The 16,237-nt window shown below is 39.8% G+C and overlaps 1 protein-coding gene across 1 annotated transcript in view; it reads right to left on the bottom strand.

Annotated features, from left to right (window-relative positions):
* The window catches only part of KLB (klotho beta), an 18,497-nt gene extending 3,910 nt beyond the window's left edge, over positions 1-14,587 (bottom strand). Inside the window, exons 1-4 of the mRNA XM_009585773.1 lie at positions 14,533-14,587; positions 13,744-14,435; positions 5,338-5,845; positions 1,336-1,604 (exon numbers count right to left, since the gene is read on the bottom strand). Of these exons, the coding sequence (XP_009584068.1) occupies positions 1,336-1,604; positions 5,338-5,845; positions 13,744-14,435; positions 14,533-14,587 (1,524 nt within the window). The remainder of the gene's footprint in view (positions 1-1,335; positions 1,605-5,337; positions 5,846-13,743; positions 14,436-14,532) is intronic.
* Between the last annotated feature and the right edge of the window lie 1,650 nt (positions 14,588-16,237).

Below are 16,237 nucleotides of genomic sequence, written 5' to 3'. Positions count from 1 at the left end.
ACGACATGTATTTTCACACAGATGCATCTCCCGGGTCGAGTTCACTCTGTGGTCATGCAAACGGCAGTTCTCAGGCAGCTGGCAGGAGAGCGGGGTGGTAAGGACAAGCACCGGGGGGTATATGAGGCAGGCATGGATTATTTTGGCACTGCTGCTGAGATCAACCTTGTGAAACTGTGGCATAGTGTTCCCTGGTCTTACTGGTAGTCCTTCTGCCTATGCAAACATCTGACACAAACAGCTTGTAGCATGTAATATTAGTTGACAAGGTCAGCACAGGATGTATCCTGTGTAGCACAGGATATTTTTTTACTATTCCAATTTTTTAAAAGATTTTTTGTGGGATTTTCTAAAACAATATAGTGAAGTTCAAAATATTTAGATTAAATCTGATTTTTTAAAGAAAATGCACTTTTCCGCGCTGTATATTTCCTCAGAATGATTAATAAAGTATATAGAAGCTTCACTTTTTTTTTCCTATGGTTGTCAGTGAACAGGTTAAATTATGGAGTTTTGCTGTTATTTTTTGAGGCTGATGTTGGTCATTGGACTATCTTTCTATATGCGATGACAGAAAGAGTATCCCGACGCTGACCATACATGTGGTTAGCTTATCTACCACATTTAAAGTAGAAATAGATACTTTAGGAACCAGTTTGGAAAAAAGATGGTATGATCTGTTTTCACCTGTGAGTTCAGATGATAAAGGCTGTATGTGCTGGTGTTGGTTATTTTCGCCTGCGGTGTAAGTCTTTTTAAAGAACGGCTTGTTACCCACTTGTCTAAGTGGCACTTAGAGCCAGGCTCAACCCAGGAATCTGTTTCTGCCTTGGTCAGTAGCTTCAGACGAGACCTCGAGCCTGCGGGTAGCTCTGCTGCCACCAGCGTAACCACCTCGTCCCTGCCCCGTGCCACCCTCTCCATCGTGCTGTCATAGGCGTCCCTATGGCCACACTGCGAACTGGATTGGGAAACTCCCCTGGTTGAAAAATAACCCAGGAACAATCGGTCGGGGTCAGCTTCTTGGTCTGAAATTTCCTGATCTGATCTGCCACGTGGAGAGGTGAGCAGAGGGAAGGTGAGGGAGGACCAGCCTTGGGAGGGCTCCTGCGGAGGGGTCTGCTGCTGCAGGGGCACCCAGCACTCTCTGGCTAGCTCACCCGAAAACCTGTCAACTACATAAAATTGAACCTGTGCAATTCTGGCTAGGCTTAACTTCTGTTTGCAGTGTGCATTGGGATTCCTGAACGAAAGTGCTGTACAGAGTCATTTATTCACGAAGTAAAGTTGTTGATCGCTCTGCATCCAGCGGTCTTCCCAATATTTTATGCTTACCTTGAGAACAGACTCGGTGATACCCCAGGAGAAGTCACAGGAGAACTGAGCTTGCAAGCTTGGGACAGACTCCCTTGGGAAGAAGCCATTCTCTCGTATGATTTGTTTATAATAAAGCGCAGATGACTTGGGAATCCTTTCCTTTTTTTCGCTTTTGAAATCTACATAAAATAATCCGCGCCTGATGTTGTAAGCGTGTTGCCATTCAAAGCCATCAAGGAGTGACCAGGCTGTGTAACCAAACACATCTATGTTGTCGTATTTAATAGCTGCGTAAGAGAAAGTAACATCCATGAGTCTTATATTTAGGACTCTAACATATATAAGGGATGTTTATGAGAAAGGTCTATTAACTTTGAAAATCTTGAGAGTTTTTTCTCAACTCTCACAGGGTTATTGGCCCATTGTAACTCATTGCAAAACTGTGACAGACATGATATATCTTAGTCCTTATTCATTAAAAAATGCGTACATCACTAGTTCCTTAAGGAATTAAATTACTGTAGGATGCTTTATTTCTGCTCTGAGCAAACATGAAATATTACATATCCAAATTTTAAGTTGTATTTGATGATTTGCAAGTAACATATACCAATATAATTAGAGAATCACGACTAAAAATTAAGGGTGCAACAGTTGATCTAGTTTGTGACTTTGTATTTGTCATGAAGGTAAACCTCCCTACCTTTATCTGAAAGATCTCTGCAAGGTCTCACATTTAGGAATGTCTATTCAGCTTCTAAATTGAAAAATTAAACGTGTCGGTATGGGACATGTAATGACTTTAGAAGAGGCTGGGTTGCTCAACCCAGAGACTGAAGTGCGTGATTTATTCACAGAATGGGTGCAGCACATGCATGATTTTTCAGTCAACCTTAATGTCCCTCTACCTTGCAAAGGAGTATACATATAACCTTTTACACATAATATATGAGAGAGATGACAAAATTGCTGCTTTCTCGGATGTGGAACCCGATTCACCAGGGAGGGCAGCAGAACTTCCAAAGCAGCTTCTCGCTGGACACCAACTAACAACAACGTTGGCGACCCACCTACAGTGTGTGCCAGTTGGCAGCCTGGAAGAAAAAGTCCAAACTCCACGCTCAGTCATATTAGCTGCCTGTCACCAGCTTTAAGCTGGGAAATAACGCAGGATAACTCCTCACATGAACCTTATAAGGGCTGGAACATCAAGGGCAAAGCAGGGGTTACTGAGGCTTTTGACACAGCCAGCCAGCCAGCCGTATTTTACCTGTAGTCCACTGAGAGTAAGCCAAGGAATAAAGATGAAGTATCCTGATTTAAAGCTCTATTCTCACCCAACATTGCTTTGCCTTACTTTCTCAGCACATTTCACTTTGCATAATTTTTTATTTCCACTGAACTTCTTTGCCTTAGTGACACCATGCTGCAACTTCACCAGGAGACAGTTTTGCACAGTACTTGTATTCATGCAGCAGAGCAACAAGGTATCCAGCAGTACTGTCCTAGTCAAGCATGATATTTTACTAGCTGCTGGATGAGGAAATCAGAAAGCCCAAGAGCTTGCAATGTAAGTATTTGAGAAGCTGATAGACAAGGCCAGAATACTGGTAAAGAGATGAGGGAATGTAACGAAGCAATACAATGGCATGTATTTTCAAGAAAAGCAACTTCTAAATATTGAGGAAACCATGGGTGAAAGTACAAAAATGTCTGAAAATATCAATTGCAAAACGCAGAGATGGAGAATGATGTAGACGATAAAGAGATAGGCCAGAAGGGCCTTGCAAGTAAAGACGAGTACTTCATGTCTGCAATGAGGAAAGTTGAACAAATGGAAGTAGGCATATAGGGACAGCATAATTGACAACTGAGAAAAAATACTTTTTTCTAGAAGCATACTGAATGGATGGGGGCTCAGTTTAATTGTCAGAGCAAAAGATGCTGCGGTACTCGAGATGGTGCATGCCCAGATGAGAATTTTTGGCTGTTTAAATGGGTAGGGAAAAAAGCACCATTTTATCTATATTTTGTGGTAAGAAGAATTAATAGTTAGGCAGGTCATAGGTAGAGATCCTGTGGATCAGCGTGAGAGTACGTTTGCAGTGTTGTCTGCAGTGACAGTGAAAGGAGAGGGCAGAAACAAAAGTCAGGATCCTCACTGAACGTTAGAGTGGGGATGAGAAAATCCTCCTAAAAACCAAGGGGATGGCTGGGAGCAGGAACAAGGGGCTGAAGATAGGGGAGGTCAGGAGTTAATTAAGCTCCCTGTGTCACCAGAGGTGACATCCACGAAAGCAGATCTCAAGGCATTTCTGTGTCTGCTACAGGTGGAGCCTTGGAGTCCTTCTGCAGAACTAACAGTTTCAGTATCGACAGGCGTATGCATGCCACTAAGGAGCTGTAGTTTCAATTGCATCCTTGTATCAGAATCGGGTCAGTTCATTGGAATGGTGATGTTATACACCACGTGTTTAACGTAAGATACAGACATACAGTACAAAGTTTACAGCACTCTCCCCAAACACACACAGTATAGCTCCTCATAGCCTGTTACGTGTGACCTTAACAGCCACCATCCCATTACAATTTGGCCTATATAAATGATGTTTTGAGGTTAACATGACCTAACTGATTTCGCTGCAAACAGCAAATCTATACCTGACTTCTCTGTAAGTAAAAATCGGAAAATGTGTTCCAAATATTATTCCTGATCAGACTAATTAAAGCTTGCTTCACAAAAAATGCATTAGTTAAGAGATAACCCTGAATTTGGATGCAGTGGTTGAAGTATCTGCATGCATAAAAACATAGATGACAATTCTTGAGAAGTAGCTGTTGGTTGAACATTGACCAAGTATTTCAGAAGCGTGACTCCATGGATGGTTATTACAACCAGGTCTGCTAGAGGATTCACAAAAAGAACACGCTATGGATTTTCTTATGCATGTGTCCAGAAATCTACCTGTTCCACACCTCGAAATCCAGGCCTGCATCTAGACTTTCCTGCTGTATCAAGGCAGTATTTAAAATATCATAAAACAAATACTGGAATGTAACCTCTTCAAAATCTGGAAAAGGCAGGACATATCGCATAGTTGCGCTATGTGAAGTTTACAATTCGAACCAATTTTAAATATATCTGGATAATCTTCATTAGGAGCTTAATTATGTTTGTTGGTGATGCAGTACTTCCTGACTTGGTGTCAGAGTAAACGATTACTCGTGTTTTCCCTTTTCTGAGGATAAGAAAGGTTTCTGTAAAGGGACGCGAGCCACCCCATCACTGCAGCACGGCATCAGCAGCGGGGCGGCCTGCTGGGAGGATGGCTCTCGGGGCCAGCCGCTGGCCCTCTCCCAGCGCCGAACATACAAACCGGCTGAGGGGGAAAAGAAACACTGGTTTTGCAGAGGCTTTAGGTTAATATTTCATACAAAATTAAATCTTTTGCCTTCAGAGAGCACCCCTGTATGCAGGCTTTATGAAGGGAAAATACCAAGATCAAAAGCGTGTCTTTAAAACATACTATCTCTGTTTAGCGTGTAATAATCCTGAAGAATGATCGCCCTGCTCCTGCTAATTTCCTTCGTGCATTTTACATTGGAGTAGGACCCCAGCGTGGCAATGACAGCCTGTAGTCACTGTCTTGTTTTCCTGCTGTCAGGGTATGTACCTGCACAAGGGTTTTACAGTTGGACTACCATCAGTGAAAAGTGATATCCAATAGATTTGTTTTCATTAATTTCTGACTCAGTTTTGCACTTATTTAGTTTTAAAATCCAATGCAGATGTTGGACTTTAGCTTTCTGGGACAGGGACAATGGTTTTTTTCTGTGTTTGTACAACACCTAGCACCAGTAGATCCTGATGCATGACTTGTACTCATGCAGTATGAATAATTAATAATTAACTTAGTTGCCATTATCTCTTTAAAAAAAATGATTAAATCATTACAGAGCTAAATATCAAATGATCTCAAAAAGCTCTCCGAAAATCCAACAACTAACTTGTGTACAAACCTTGTAAAACCTTATTAATGAAGTTTTTCATCATGTAGATGGCTGTGGTGTCGTCTGTTTTCACATGGCTGTCAGTGAACCAGCCATTCTCTGCAATCAAGATTCGAGGACTGTTGTATTCCAGTTTAATCCAGTTCAGTACTTCCCTCAAATTGAGTGACAAATTTTGTCCCATTTTTGGTAGAGTGCTTGGAGGTTTAAAGTTATTAGGACCAAAGGAAAATGCAAAGAAGTCAGCTGTTCCCTTTACGTAGTTTTTCTCAGCCTCAGTAAAGCGTGGCAAAAACGAGAATTCACTTTTCAGTTCTTCTGGATAATCGCCGTCCCCATGGATGGGTTTAGCAAACCACCCGAGTACTCTCTCCATAGACTGCTGACATTTAGAAATGTCCAAAGCGTCTTCCGATTTGTTAGGTTCGATCCAGTGGGATCCCAATACTATGGATATCATCCCCTTCTGATATGGTTGAAAGCGTTTTTTGTAGTTATGCCAAACTTTCGCATGAGCCTGATGAGACAAAAATAGCATTAAATTGTAACTCTCTGATAGATCTCCATGTGCGTCGGCACCTAGACAGGCAGGTAGCTGCATCTGATTCACTGCAGACTTCAATGAAAGTATTAACATACAGTTAAGGCACGCTAATTACCCTGCACGGTTGTAATGGGCAATGACTGTTATGCTGCAAGGTACCTCAAGATGATGGTAACGCTCGGTATCTGATGTGCACTGTTCCTATGATACATAAGGGCTATGGCCTTTTGCTTTTTAACATAGTTCTAAATTTCACAGGAGGTCGCAGCAGGGACATGGACACTTTGGGACTAAACAGCTGTCGATGGTGGGATTTGAACTCCATGATCTAGACAGTCCCATCTAGGTCTTTCTTTGTCAAGCAGTGATTGCTGATACCGTTAAAATTTTAAACCATCCTTACAATTGTTACATAAATTATGCATCTCAAATGATGTTTCCTTTGTCAGTGTTGGCTCTGTGCTCTTAACTGCTCTGTGCTATGGGGTTACCTGGATTTACTCTGATCATGTCCACCCCATCCCTCTTCTTGGGATACACTTCCATTTGTTTTAGTTTGGCCTAATCATATGAGTAAGTGTTCAAATTTTGAAATTTGCACAGTCCCTAAATGTAAAAACTTGGAGAAAGGACCCAACTGCAAAGTTTGAACCCAAACGTCAAGTTTCACCGTTCTGTGTAAGAATTTTGATCCAGGATTTTTGTTCGTTTCTTCTTTGAAGCTGCTATAATAATAATTTTTCTGACAGTACCTGCAACAGCACAGAATTAAGCTTATTCGTTTTAAGTAGACAGCAACAACATTTTGGTTTTAAAAGGAAATTTGGCAGAAGTATCTCATAAGATCTATTGGGTATGGCATGTTTTAGTACTCATAATTAGCCAAATATTGACTGCCCTAGGACGGACAGAAGTTTCGCTATTCACGTTAGTGACAATGAAAGCATACCTTGTATCACATCTTAATTCCGTTTTTTTGATTAGCATCACGTTTTAGAAAGCTTAACATTGTCACACACTAGAATTACCTTCAAATGTCATATTGTTAATTACTTAAATAAGAGAATACAGCAGTCAAAATTTACACGAAAAAAGGAACGCGTGGGAGTCTGAGGAGCCGCTAGCATTGTCAGAGTCCCCTGGGGAAAGGGGACAGCCAGCGTGCTCTGGATCGCAGCGTGGTGACTCTGGATCACACCAGAGGATCTGACACAGGGGAGGGGAGCTGACCTCTCCCAGCTGAGGAGTTGTCAAGTAACTCAGGGTTTACCTTATTCCTGAAGTGTGGCTTTATACTCTTAAGCTGGAAAGAAAATAGCTGTTTGCACCCAGAAAAAACATTGAGAAGCATTTGTGAAACATTTAGAGTGCCGAGTTAGACCGACATCATTACCAAGCCAAACAGCATTGCTTACCTTTGACAATAATTTCAGTTCATTTATCTAGAAACACACAGCCTTGACAGTTTAAAAAAACAAAAGACCTGATGTCAGGTAGATATTTAGTTAAGCTAGGGAGTACCAAAGAATTACAGTTTGTGAAATTTTGTGTATCAGTTGTTTATGGTTTCTAAGGTCATGCTCGTAACATTTGTTCAAGGTCTGCCTTTGAAAATACTGATAACGTAACATTAACCTTTGAAATGCAGGTTCTGTAGCTGAAAAGAGAAGTCAGCAAAATTGTACTCATGAGGCAAATCGCAAGATACAGTTAAAATATTATAAAATGTATTTCTGACCGGTCTCATCAGAAAACCTAAGTGGCCAGTGCCATCTCCCCAGTTACCCTCACTGTCCTCTGCCGAAGGTCCCTCCAGCCCGGGATGGCTGCTGGGGCCAGGCTTGCTTTGTTCTCTGCCTCTAGTGATTTCTCACCTCATTAGTATTTTTTTTTTCCCAGACACAGGCTACTAACCACTGTTTAATCAAAGGTACTATGCACAGTGCCAAGTAGTGTGACAATAGCACCAGGTAAATCTTTGCAGTCACACATTTCTAGGTGAAGTGGAGAAAGACGGCTTTGCCAAAAACCAACTAATTAGAATGCATTACTGACAGCTAAAAGACAATCAGCGACAACTCATTGTATTCATACGCACCTTCAAGAGGTTGATTAGAAGAAAGTAAAGTTACTATCAAAAATACTGTCTACAGTAGAGAATACAGCCACACCTATGATTCTACAGGAATAGTACTCAAGTACAGATAAGTACATTTAATATGACTTAAGATAGGATCTCCATATACAAATTCCTATGTATCACTGATGTCTCTTAATTCTAAAGGTTAACTGCATTGAAAAAAAATTGTCGCTCTGTCTATAGTAAGGGTTTTTACAGACATAGTAGAGACAATAGCATTTGCTTACTCATAATTCTGTTTTGAGTTGTTAATTATCTGTAAAGCAGTTTAACAGTCTCAGATGGAAGGTGTTGCTAAGTGCAAATTATTGTTGATGGAACCAACGGATTAATATACTCTGTTTTGTAAGACCACACATGAAACAAACATCAATTTAAAAGCTGTATCATACATCAGATTGACTATTTTGAGTAAATCTTGACTAATCTTTTTTCAGTTAGAGTTTAATCCCTAATATTTCACTTTCCTTGTTAAATCAAGGACAAATGTCAAGGCTAAGTACACAGTGAAAGCAGGATCAATATTGTGTATTTATTCTAGATACATATGACAGATTAATTTCAGCATATTCTCCTGGTATTAATATAGAAATTATTCTATAGACTTGAAAGTCACAGAGAGTGCCAAGTCAGTTAGTATTAACCCTGTAAAAAGGCTAGATAAGGTAAGTCAATTTAATAAAATCAAGACAACAGTATTGTTCTCCTCTCTTCTTGAAATATTCTCACACTCCTTCAAACTCTGATCTTGTAATTTATATCATGTACGTACGCAAGGAGCTCACTATTGAAAGACCAATACTTTCAAATTCTTAAGATATGTTAAAGTCAAGCAATTTTCCTTGAATGTCTCAGCAATAAGCACACAAAACAATGTCAGGGGTATATGGAGTTATTTTAGTGTGCTGGAGAGCAAGAACATTTAGGAAAACTAGAATTAAAAAAATGCTAATAAAATTATTCTGGCTTTGTGTTCAGTTGTTTGGTTTTTTAAACCATGAAGAGCTAGAATACAGAGTCTGATGATGATGGTGCTAAACATCACTTTAGAAGAAGGGCAGATGTGTGTGGCTTATTTGGAAAGTATCTTTCAGTTCAGGGCCCTTTTGGTCTGTGGTAAGGATGCCACGTAGTCAATAGAGCTAAAGCCCTTATTTTGCAAACTGACTCTGAAGCTCAATCCTTGTGAAGGAAAAAAGGGCTCTTAAGATCTAAGCAACTAAATTTCTAAGAAGGTGGTTTGAAGGACTGAGGCTTTACTCTCAAATTTGTTGTATGCTAATTGTCTTGCATTCGGATTGTGTTTTTCCTGATGATTTCCAAGAAGTGTAAGAAAGCTAACCTGAAAATAACAAATCATACCAAAAAAGTGTGAATCAGTGCTGAATTCTACATCATCACTGATGGCTACTACTGTTGGAAAAATTCTTCCAGCAAAGACATTTACAAGCATAGACAATTCTGCTGTCCACTCTAGAGCTGTACTTGATGGAGACAGATTTTCCTCTTCCCGTGAGAAATACAGGCACTAGTGTAGCTTCATCTTTCTAGCTCCTGAGGAAAGAAGGCCCCTTTGCAGGAAGGGAAGAAAGCGTCTGGTTGGACATAGAGGTAAGAATTATTCTCCATTCATTCAGTAGAAATTTGTTTTTAAGGAGAATGAATTATGGGACTTCTCCGGGACATGCTCATCCAAAGATCCCAAAGGCAGCAGCGTCCACGAAGAGATCCTGGCATAGCGAGAGCTACCGAGGAGCTGTGAGTAATGCAGCTGGGCACAGAGCTGAACCTGATCTGTCACAGATCTATATGGAGACACCATGTTTGAAGGGGAATTTATTGCCTTTTCCCAGTATGTGATATGAAGGTGTGTCCATAAAGAAAATTTTTAGGGAGATCTTATCCTGACAGTTTTCTCCTGGGCTTTTCTGCCAGATGGAAAGTAGTGTGAATGATCTTTAACAGTAAAAAAAAAAAAAAAAATCCCCTTTCTGCCTGTTACGTAGCAAAGGCAGAACTGCCTGGAGGGCACTGATACACAGGACAAAAAGAAGACAGCTTGGTCTGCAGTCTCTGATCTTTATAAACCTCAATCTAAGTATAAAAGAACATAACTAGATCCAGAGAAAATAGTAATAATATATCAGATATATATCTCATTTAGCTCCAGCCACAACGATTCATCTGCTGTATATTTTCTTGCTTCTTGTCAGATTTATTTACTGTTAAATCAAAGAAATCTATCTAATTTTGCTGTGTGCCGTTTTTCTCTTCTCTGCCTCAGTATTGACAGCTGCCTCAGGAGCAAGCTCGTAGTTTTTGCCTCTTCTTTGATGTGTCTTTCAAATGTCGCATGGCAAGTTACATGTTATCATTAATTGTTTTCTGACGTTGCTTTTGTGGACTACAGTCTCCATTAATGAATAAAGGAGATACACTTTTGACGGCCACTCTCTGTCTGGTATAAGATTCCACATGCTCCTCGTGTTAGTGGTAACGATGATACAATTGAACAGAGATTTATCTAAGTGAACCCCTTAGCAATTTGTAATTGATAAGTGTCAAACTTCAAATTTCCTGTTCATTTCCACGGAAGCAGTATCAGGTCCTCTAAAATGATCAGTAGCAATCATTACCCTCTGTGTATGAAAAGCATACATAGTAACATGCAAATACGTTTTTTAAATTGAAATTTTGAGTTCTTCTGTGGGTTATTTTCCCCATGTGGATCTCCTAAGCACCCTGCTTAGCAGCCTTTGCTTCTGCATTCACTAGCCCTCTCCAGGCGTCTTGAATAGCAAGACCCATGTAAAAGGCAGGACTGTCTCTTAAGTAGATGTATCTATCTGGGGCATTTCCTTAAAAGGATGCAAGGCACAGAAGGAAAGCACATGTATTAGGTGATACAGCATCTGCAATGCCTTGTGATAGCCAACACCAAGCTCTGGGGCTTGATGAAGACAGACCAATCCTACTTCTGTTGAAAAGCCTTCATAAGATAATTATCTACCTAATTACCTACCTGAATTCATTCATGGAAGCAGATAATTTTTTCATCAGTTCGAAAATGCAGGAACTTTTTCTTTATGCCAGCCAATTATCTGAGTTTTAAGATGTTGGATTTCTTTAGTCTACTAAAATTGATAGATTAAAATTAAGAGAAATTTCTTCAGGCCTCTTCTAGAGCTGCAAAAATCTCCCAGCAACTTTCAAACTGTTCTTACAATAAAATAATCCAAAGTCCAAAAAAGCAGAGGTTTATGGTTTGTTATATTGTTTTTGCGATCCTATGAAACTTAGCTGCAGTTTATGATTGACATATCACATAAAAGCACTCCTTTATATAAATGGTGATTAGGTCTCACAACACCGCAGCTGCAACAGTGCACTGGTAAATGAAACTAAAAGTAGGACTCATGAGCGAGCCTCATTTAGTTTATCCAAAGGTACTACAAAAAAGCTTGAGAATTATTATTCCGCAATTTGCTATGTAACAGCGTGGTGGCCAAATTAGTTAACAGATTAAACCTATTTTTCTTGCTCAGCATATTTCATGGGTGGACCTGCTAATGTACACGGGGTGGCATGGAGAATATTGTCTTTCAACAGCCTGTCCAAAACTGATGCCCTGATATGGACAAGAACGTGGCTCTTCCTAAAGCCGCTGACATAAATGGGAATTTCTTCAACAGCTTTAACAGGCTTTGCCTCACACTGCTAAAACCGGGCATTTTTGTTGGTCTTTTGTTTTTGGGAGGACATTTTTGATTTGCAGTGGTAAATTCGAAGGTAGCCATAATACAATGTCTGACAAACAGATTTGCATACACCAGTCCTGAAATAAAAAGCCATATGAAATCTCTTTGAAGAGAAATTCTTATAACGTTTCCTGCTCCTCAAAGGGGAGTCATTTCACAATACATGAATCCTGATTGGGCATCAACACATTATATTAATGCAGTATTGTCAACAATACTAAACAAACTGAATATTTAGATACCCACAGAAGTCTTTGAGAAAGATTCTGGCTAGTTGGCTTGAAACATATAATACCACCTATGACTTAGTAATTTGTGTATCAGACCCAGCTGTGCTTGGCTTCCTGGAACACCCCATTGATTCTTCAGCAGAGGCACTGCTCTCTATGTGCTGCTTACAGGGATTTTACAGAGTGGAAAAATGCAGAGACTGCCTAGTTGGTACCCCAGTTTTGATTGTGCCACTCAGAAATAAAGGCAAGAAATGCTACAAACTTACGTTGTATCTTTTACATGTATTACATCAGATATATTTTATATTTAGCACTTGAAAATAAAAAGAATGATTGAGCATCAGTTCTCTTTGAGATGTTTCGCAAATCTCTATAGTTAAATCATTCTTGTGCTAAGTCTGAAATCAGTTAGTGACTCAGGATGCTTGATGACTTTTCTACATGTAAAACTTCTATTGACTGCACTGTGAGTTTTCTGAAGAAAAGTTCTGCAGCTTCAAGCCAGAAGCAAATACAAGAAGTAGAAATGGTCAGCTGCAGAATATTTTTAACTACTCTGGCCATTAATTTTTTCCCACATGCATACTTCTTCTGTAGGACAAATACATTCAGATTTATTTGTTAATTACATTCATAATGTATAGTAGGTAGTAGAAAAATTCTTTTTGTGACAGCCAGGAATAGTTTGAGCAGGGGGAATTATACTAACTGCTCTATCACACAGAGACAGGATAGTGACCTGCTCTGTAAAGTACTTTGAGCACTACAGGTGAAAAAATTGCTACATTGATACTGTTAATTCTTATCTTAAACTCCTGTTATTTGAAATTGTTTTAAATTATAGCAAGAGAAAATAAGAATATAAACTGCTATGCATAGGAACTAGCTACTCTGTAGAATGAAATTAATAATCTATCAGAGGAGATGCTGTAAATTCTGTAACGCTGTTGATAATACCATAAACGTTTGCACTTTCTCCTTAAGTCCTCAGTCCACTTCAGACTTCTCTTTTTGTCCTTCCCAAAGAAAGAATACCAGGAACCGAGGACCCAGTATTGCAGCTGTTGAAGCTATTGATCATGGGATCAAGCCTTTTGGATGTGTAATTCTGTAGAAGACAGCTGATAAATAAAATAAGACTGCCATAAAAATTAAAATGCTGAGAACATCACGGAAATAACGTAATTCTGAAACTCTCAAATACTGAAGGAGACATTTATTTTCTTCCAAATCCAAGAACTGCTGTCCTTGCTAGTTCAGTGATAAACACTTTGCAGTATGATCTTACTAAGCTATAACTTTATATATAAACTGTATTTATATATATGTATTCTATTGCTAGTAGAATTGATCCAACATGCAAATGCAAATAAATTTAATTTTAAACTAATAGTCATTTCAGTGTAGCCAAATGAATGGCCATGTCAGTGTGTTTAACTAAGTGAAAAGAATAAAGAAGGAAAATCATGCTCTTTAATAGCCAGATTTTGTAGGCAAAACCTAGTTTAAATAAAGTAACAAACAAGTACTTTAAAACAAATAATTACTGAGCCAGCTGTTGTGACAACAATAATAAAATCAACATAAGGATTAAAAAAAAGACTGCCTTAACTAAGGGTTATTTCTTGGTATTTTCACATTTCCTTGATTTTTTTTTTAAACATTGACTACATGATCGATTCTTCCCATCATTTCCCATGGCGGTGCAAGATCAGTTTGTAAAATCTTACTATACTGTACCTTGATCAAATTGTGTCCTACAGAGTAGACGGTTGTTATTTTTCCTCTCTCTCCAGGAGCATGAATACCTGTGCCATACCCATGCCAAGCAACTAAATACGGATTGTGGATTGTAATCCAGTACTTAACACGATCCCCAAAGGTCTGGAAGCAAAAGGTGGCATAGTCATTGAAGATATCAATTACTGATTCATTTTTCCATCCCCCATATTTTTCTTGCAGCATCAAGGGCAGGTCCCAGTGGTACAGCGTAACCATGGGGTCAATATTTCTGTAGAGTAGAGAGTCAATAAGGGTGTTGTAATACTGGAGTCCTTTTTCATTGGGAGCTGCTATCACTCCAGTAGGAAAAAGCCTTGACCATGAAATTGAAAACTGGTAAAAAGTAACTCCCAAAAAATCCAGAGCAGACAAATCTTTGTCCAACAAGGTGTAACTGTCACTGGAGGCATCTGTGCTGTCAGCATCCCTGAACTCCACGTGGATGAAGCGGTCCCAGACGGAGGAGCCTTTCCCGTCCTTCCTCCAGTTGCCTTCCACCTGGAAAGCCCCCGTCCCTACACCCCAGAGAAACTTTTTGGGGAACGTGTCGTACAAAAACATCTGTGTTTCACTCACGGGGCTGAAGTGGGGATCCTTTTTCCACACAGATCTTCCCTCTCCAGCAAGCCCACTAACCATCCGTATGAAAACTAATGTCCAAAAAGCAACAAATCTCTCCAGTCGTCGGCCACACATTATGCTGGTTTATAGAGCCAGTGTTAAAAGTCAGATTTCTTGCGCTGACACTGAAAAAAAAGATCCATTCATTCGCTGGAGTCCCCGCCGTGCAGACTGTCTTCATTTGCCACGAACTGCTGGAGTGTCTTATCAAAGCTTCACTAAAAGCTTGTGATCATAAAAGCCCTGTCAATGATTAGCCTGAACTGAGAGACCTAAAACAGGTCAGAGAACGGCGTGATTTTCAGGGAGGTGGCCTCTGTATGGCCACTGAGACACCTAGCTGGCTTCTCACTGCAGGAAAATAGGTTGCCTGAACAATATAAACGCCAGTAACTAATGTATCATTATTTAAAGCTCGGTCATTCGGGTGGGAGAATATAGGTGACAGAGGGTGCTAAGGAGCTATCACATCCCTTATTCCTCATGCAGCTGTATTTTGAGGAAATGTGCCAGAAATATAATTCAGACTCCATAGTCTCCAATTAAAAGGTGATTTATCCTGTCTGTAATTGGATGGCTGGAACGGCAGTGCGTCCTTACTCAGTCCTGCCCTGCTCAAACACCCTACTTCTGCTGAAAAATTCTCCCTGAACTCGTGGGAAATTTTGTTGTGGACAAGAGATATACGCACATCCCATTAATTATATAAAAACGCAGAGCAAGTCATATTTGTTTCAAACACATGCGACTGTTTTTCTGTCCTATATAAAAGTCTGCTGTACGGCTCTACGTACAGCAGCAGTACAAAATTAAGAGAGGTCTGTTCCAGTCCTTAAGCAATTTCCCTGGATTTCTTCAAATAAACACAATTAGCAAAGATAATTAGCCCCCAAAGAAGCTATTTCAGTATTGATTAATTTAACAATCTTGGTATACACAGCTGGGGCATCAGTACAGCAAATACCTTACAGAGCAGTTACGCAATATAATTTCATCTTTTAACATATTTCAAATTACAGCAAAACTATGTGTTGAGATATAGTCAATTTACTCAATACAGTAAGACTGATGCCTGCCATTTTTGCTTTTCTTGAGGTACAGTAATATAAAGTGTATCCACACGCAGACCACAGCTGCTGAAGACATTTGCAGAACAAGATAGCAGTGTAAAGTAACTTTACATGCAAGAAAGATACGCATTGAAATCTGAACAAATTACCACCTAAGTATAGCACTCTGCTTGGACGAATTAGCCCTGCTGGCATGTAGGACGTGGAAGTCCAGATGGACTGCCGGGCTACTGCCGCTTTACTGCTCTGCTACCTGTGAGAGCATGCCTGCAGCATTGCATAATGCCATTGAGACATACCTTTAGTCTAACAATAAAGCTGATTAATCAATAGAAGATGGAAGACATTTTATTTATTTGGTTTTACGATAAACAACAAAACCTCAATGCATGTTTGTAAGCATCTATCTGCAGCGCCTTACAAGAAACAGTTTCACCACAGATGATGAAGAAAGCTCCCACTGACATCTTCTGCACTGCAGACCCCTGCTGGTGGGGCAGCCGTGCACCTAACACGAGTCTGTCCCACATAACAAACCCAGCACTCCCGCAACTACCTGAAGTTACTGATCCACACTTCTCAGCCCAGATCCTACCAAAGGCAGCTTGGGAAAGAGAGGAGTAGATAGAGACTGTACCAAGTTGGTCTACGGTATATATTGACATGTTTCTTTTTTATTCTATGGAATAGCATTTAAAAATGCTAGTTTGCATAGTTATTGCATGAACATAACCCTTCTATTTTAACATTTAAAAGCTTTG

The sequence above is a fragment of the Fulmarus glacialis genome, unplaced genomic scaffold (genome assembly GCF_000690835.1).
Source record: "Fulmarus glacialis isolate BGI_N327 unplaced genomic scaffold, ASM69083v1 scaffold48669, whole genome shotgun sequence".
NCBI lineage: Eukaryota > Metazoa > Chordata > Aves > Procellariiformes > Procellariidae > Fulmarus > Fulmarus glacialis.
This window is presented reverse-complemented; position numbering and strand designations above follow the sequence as displayed.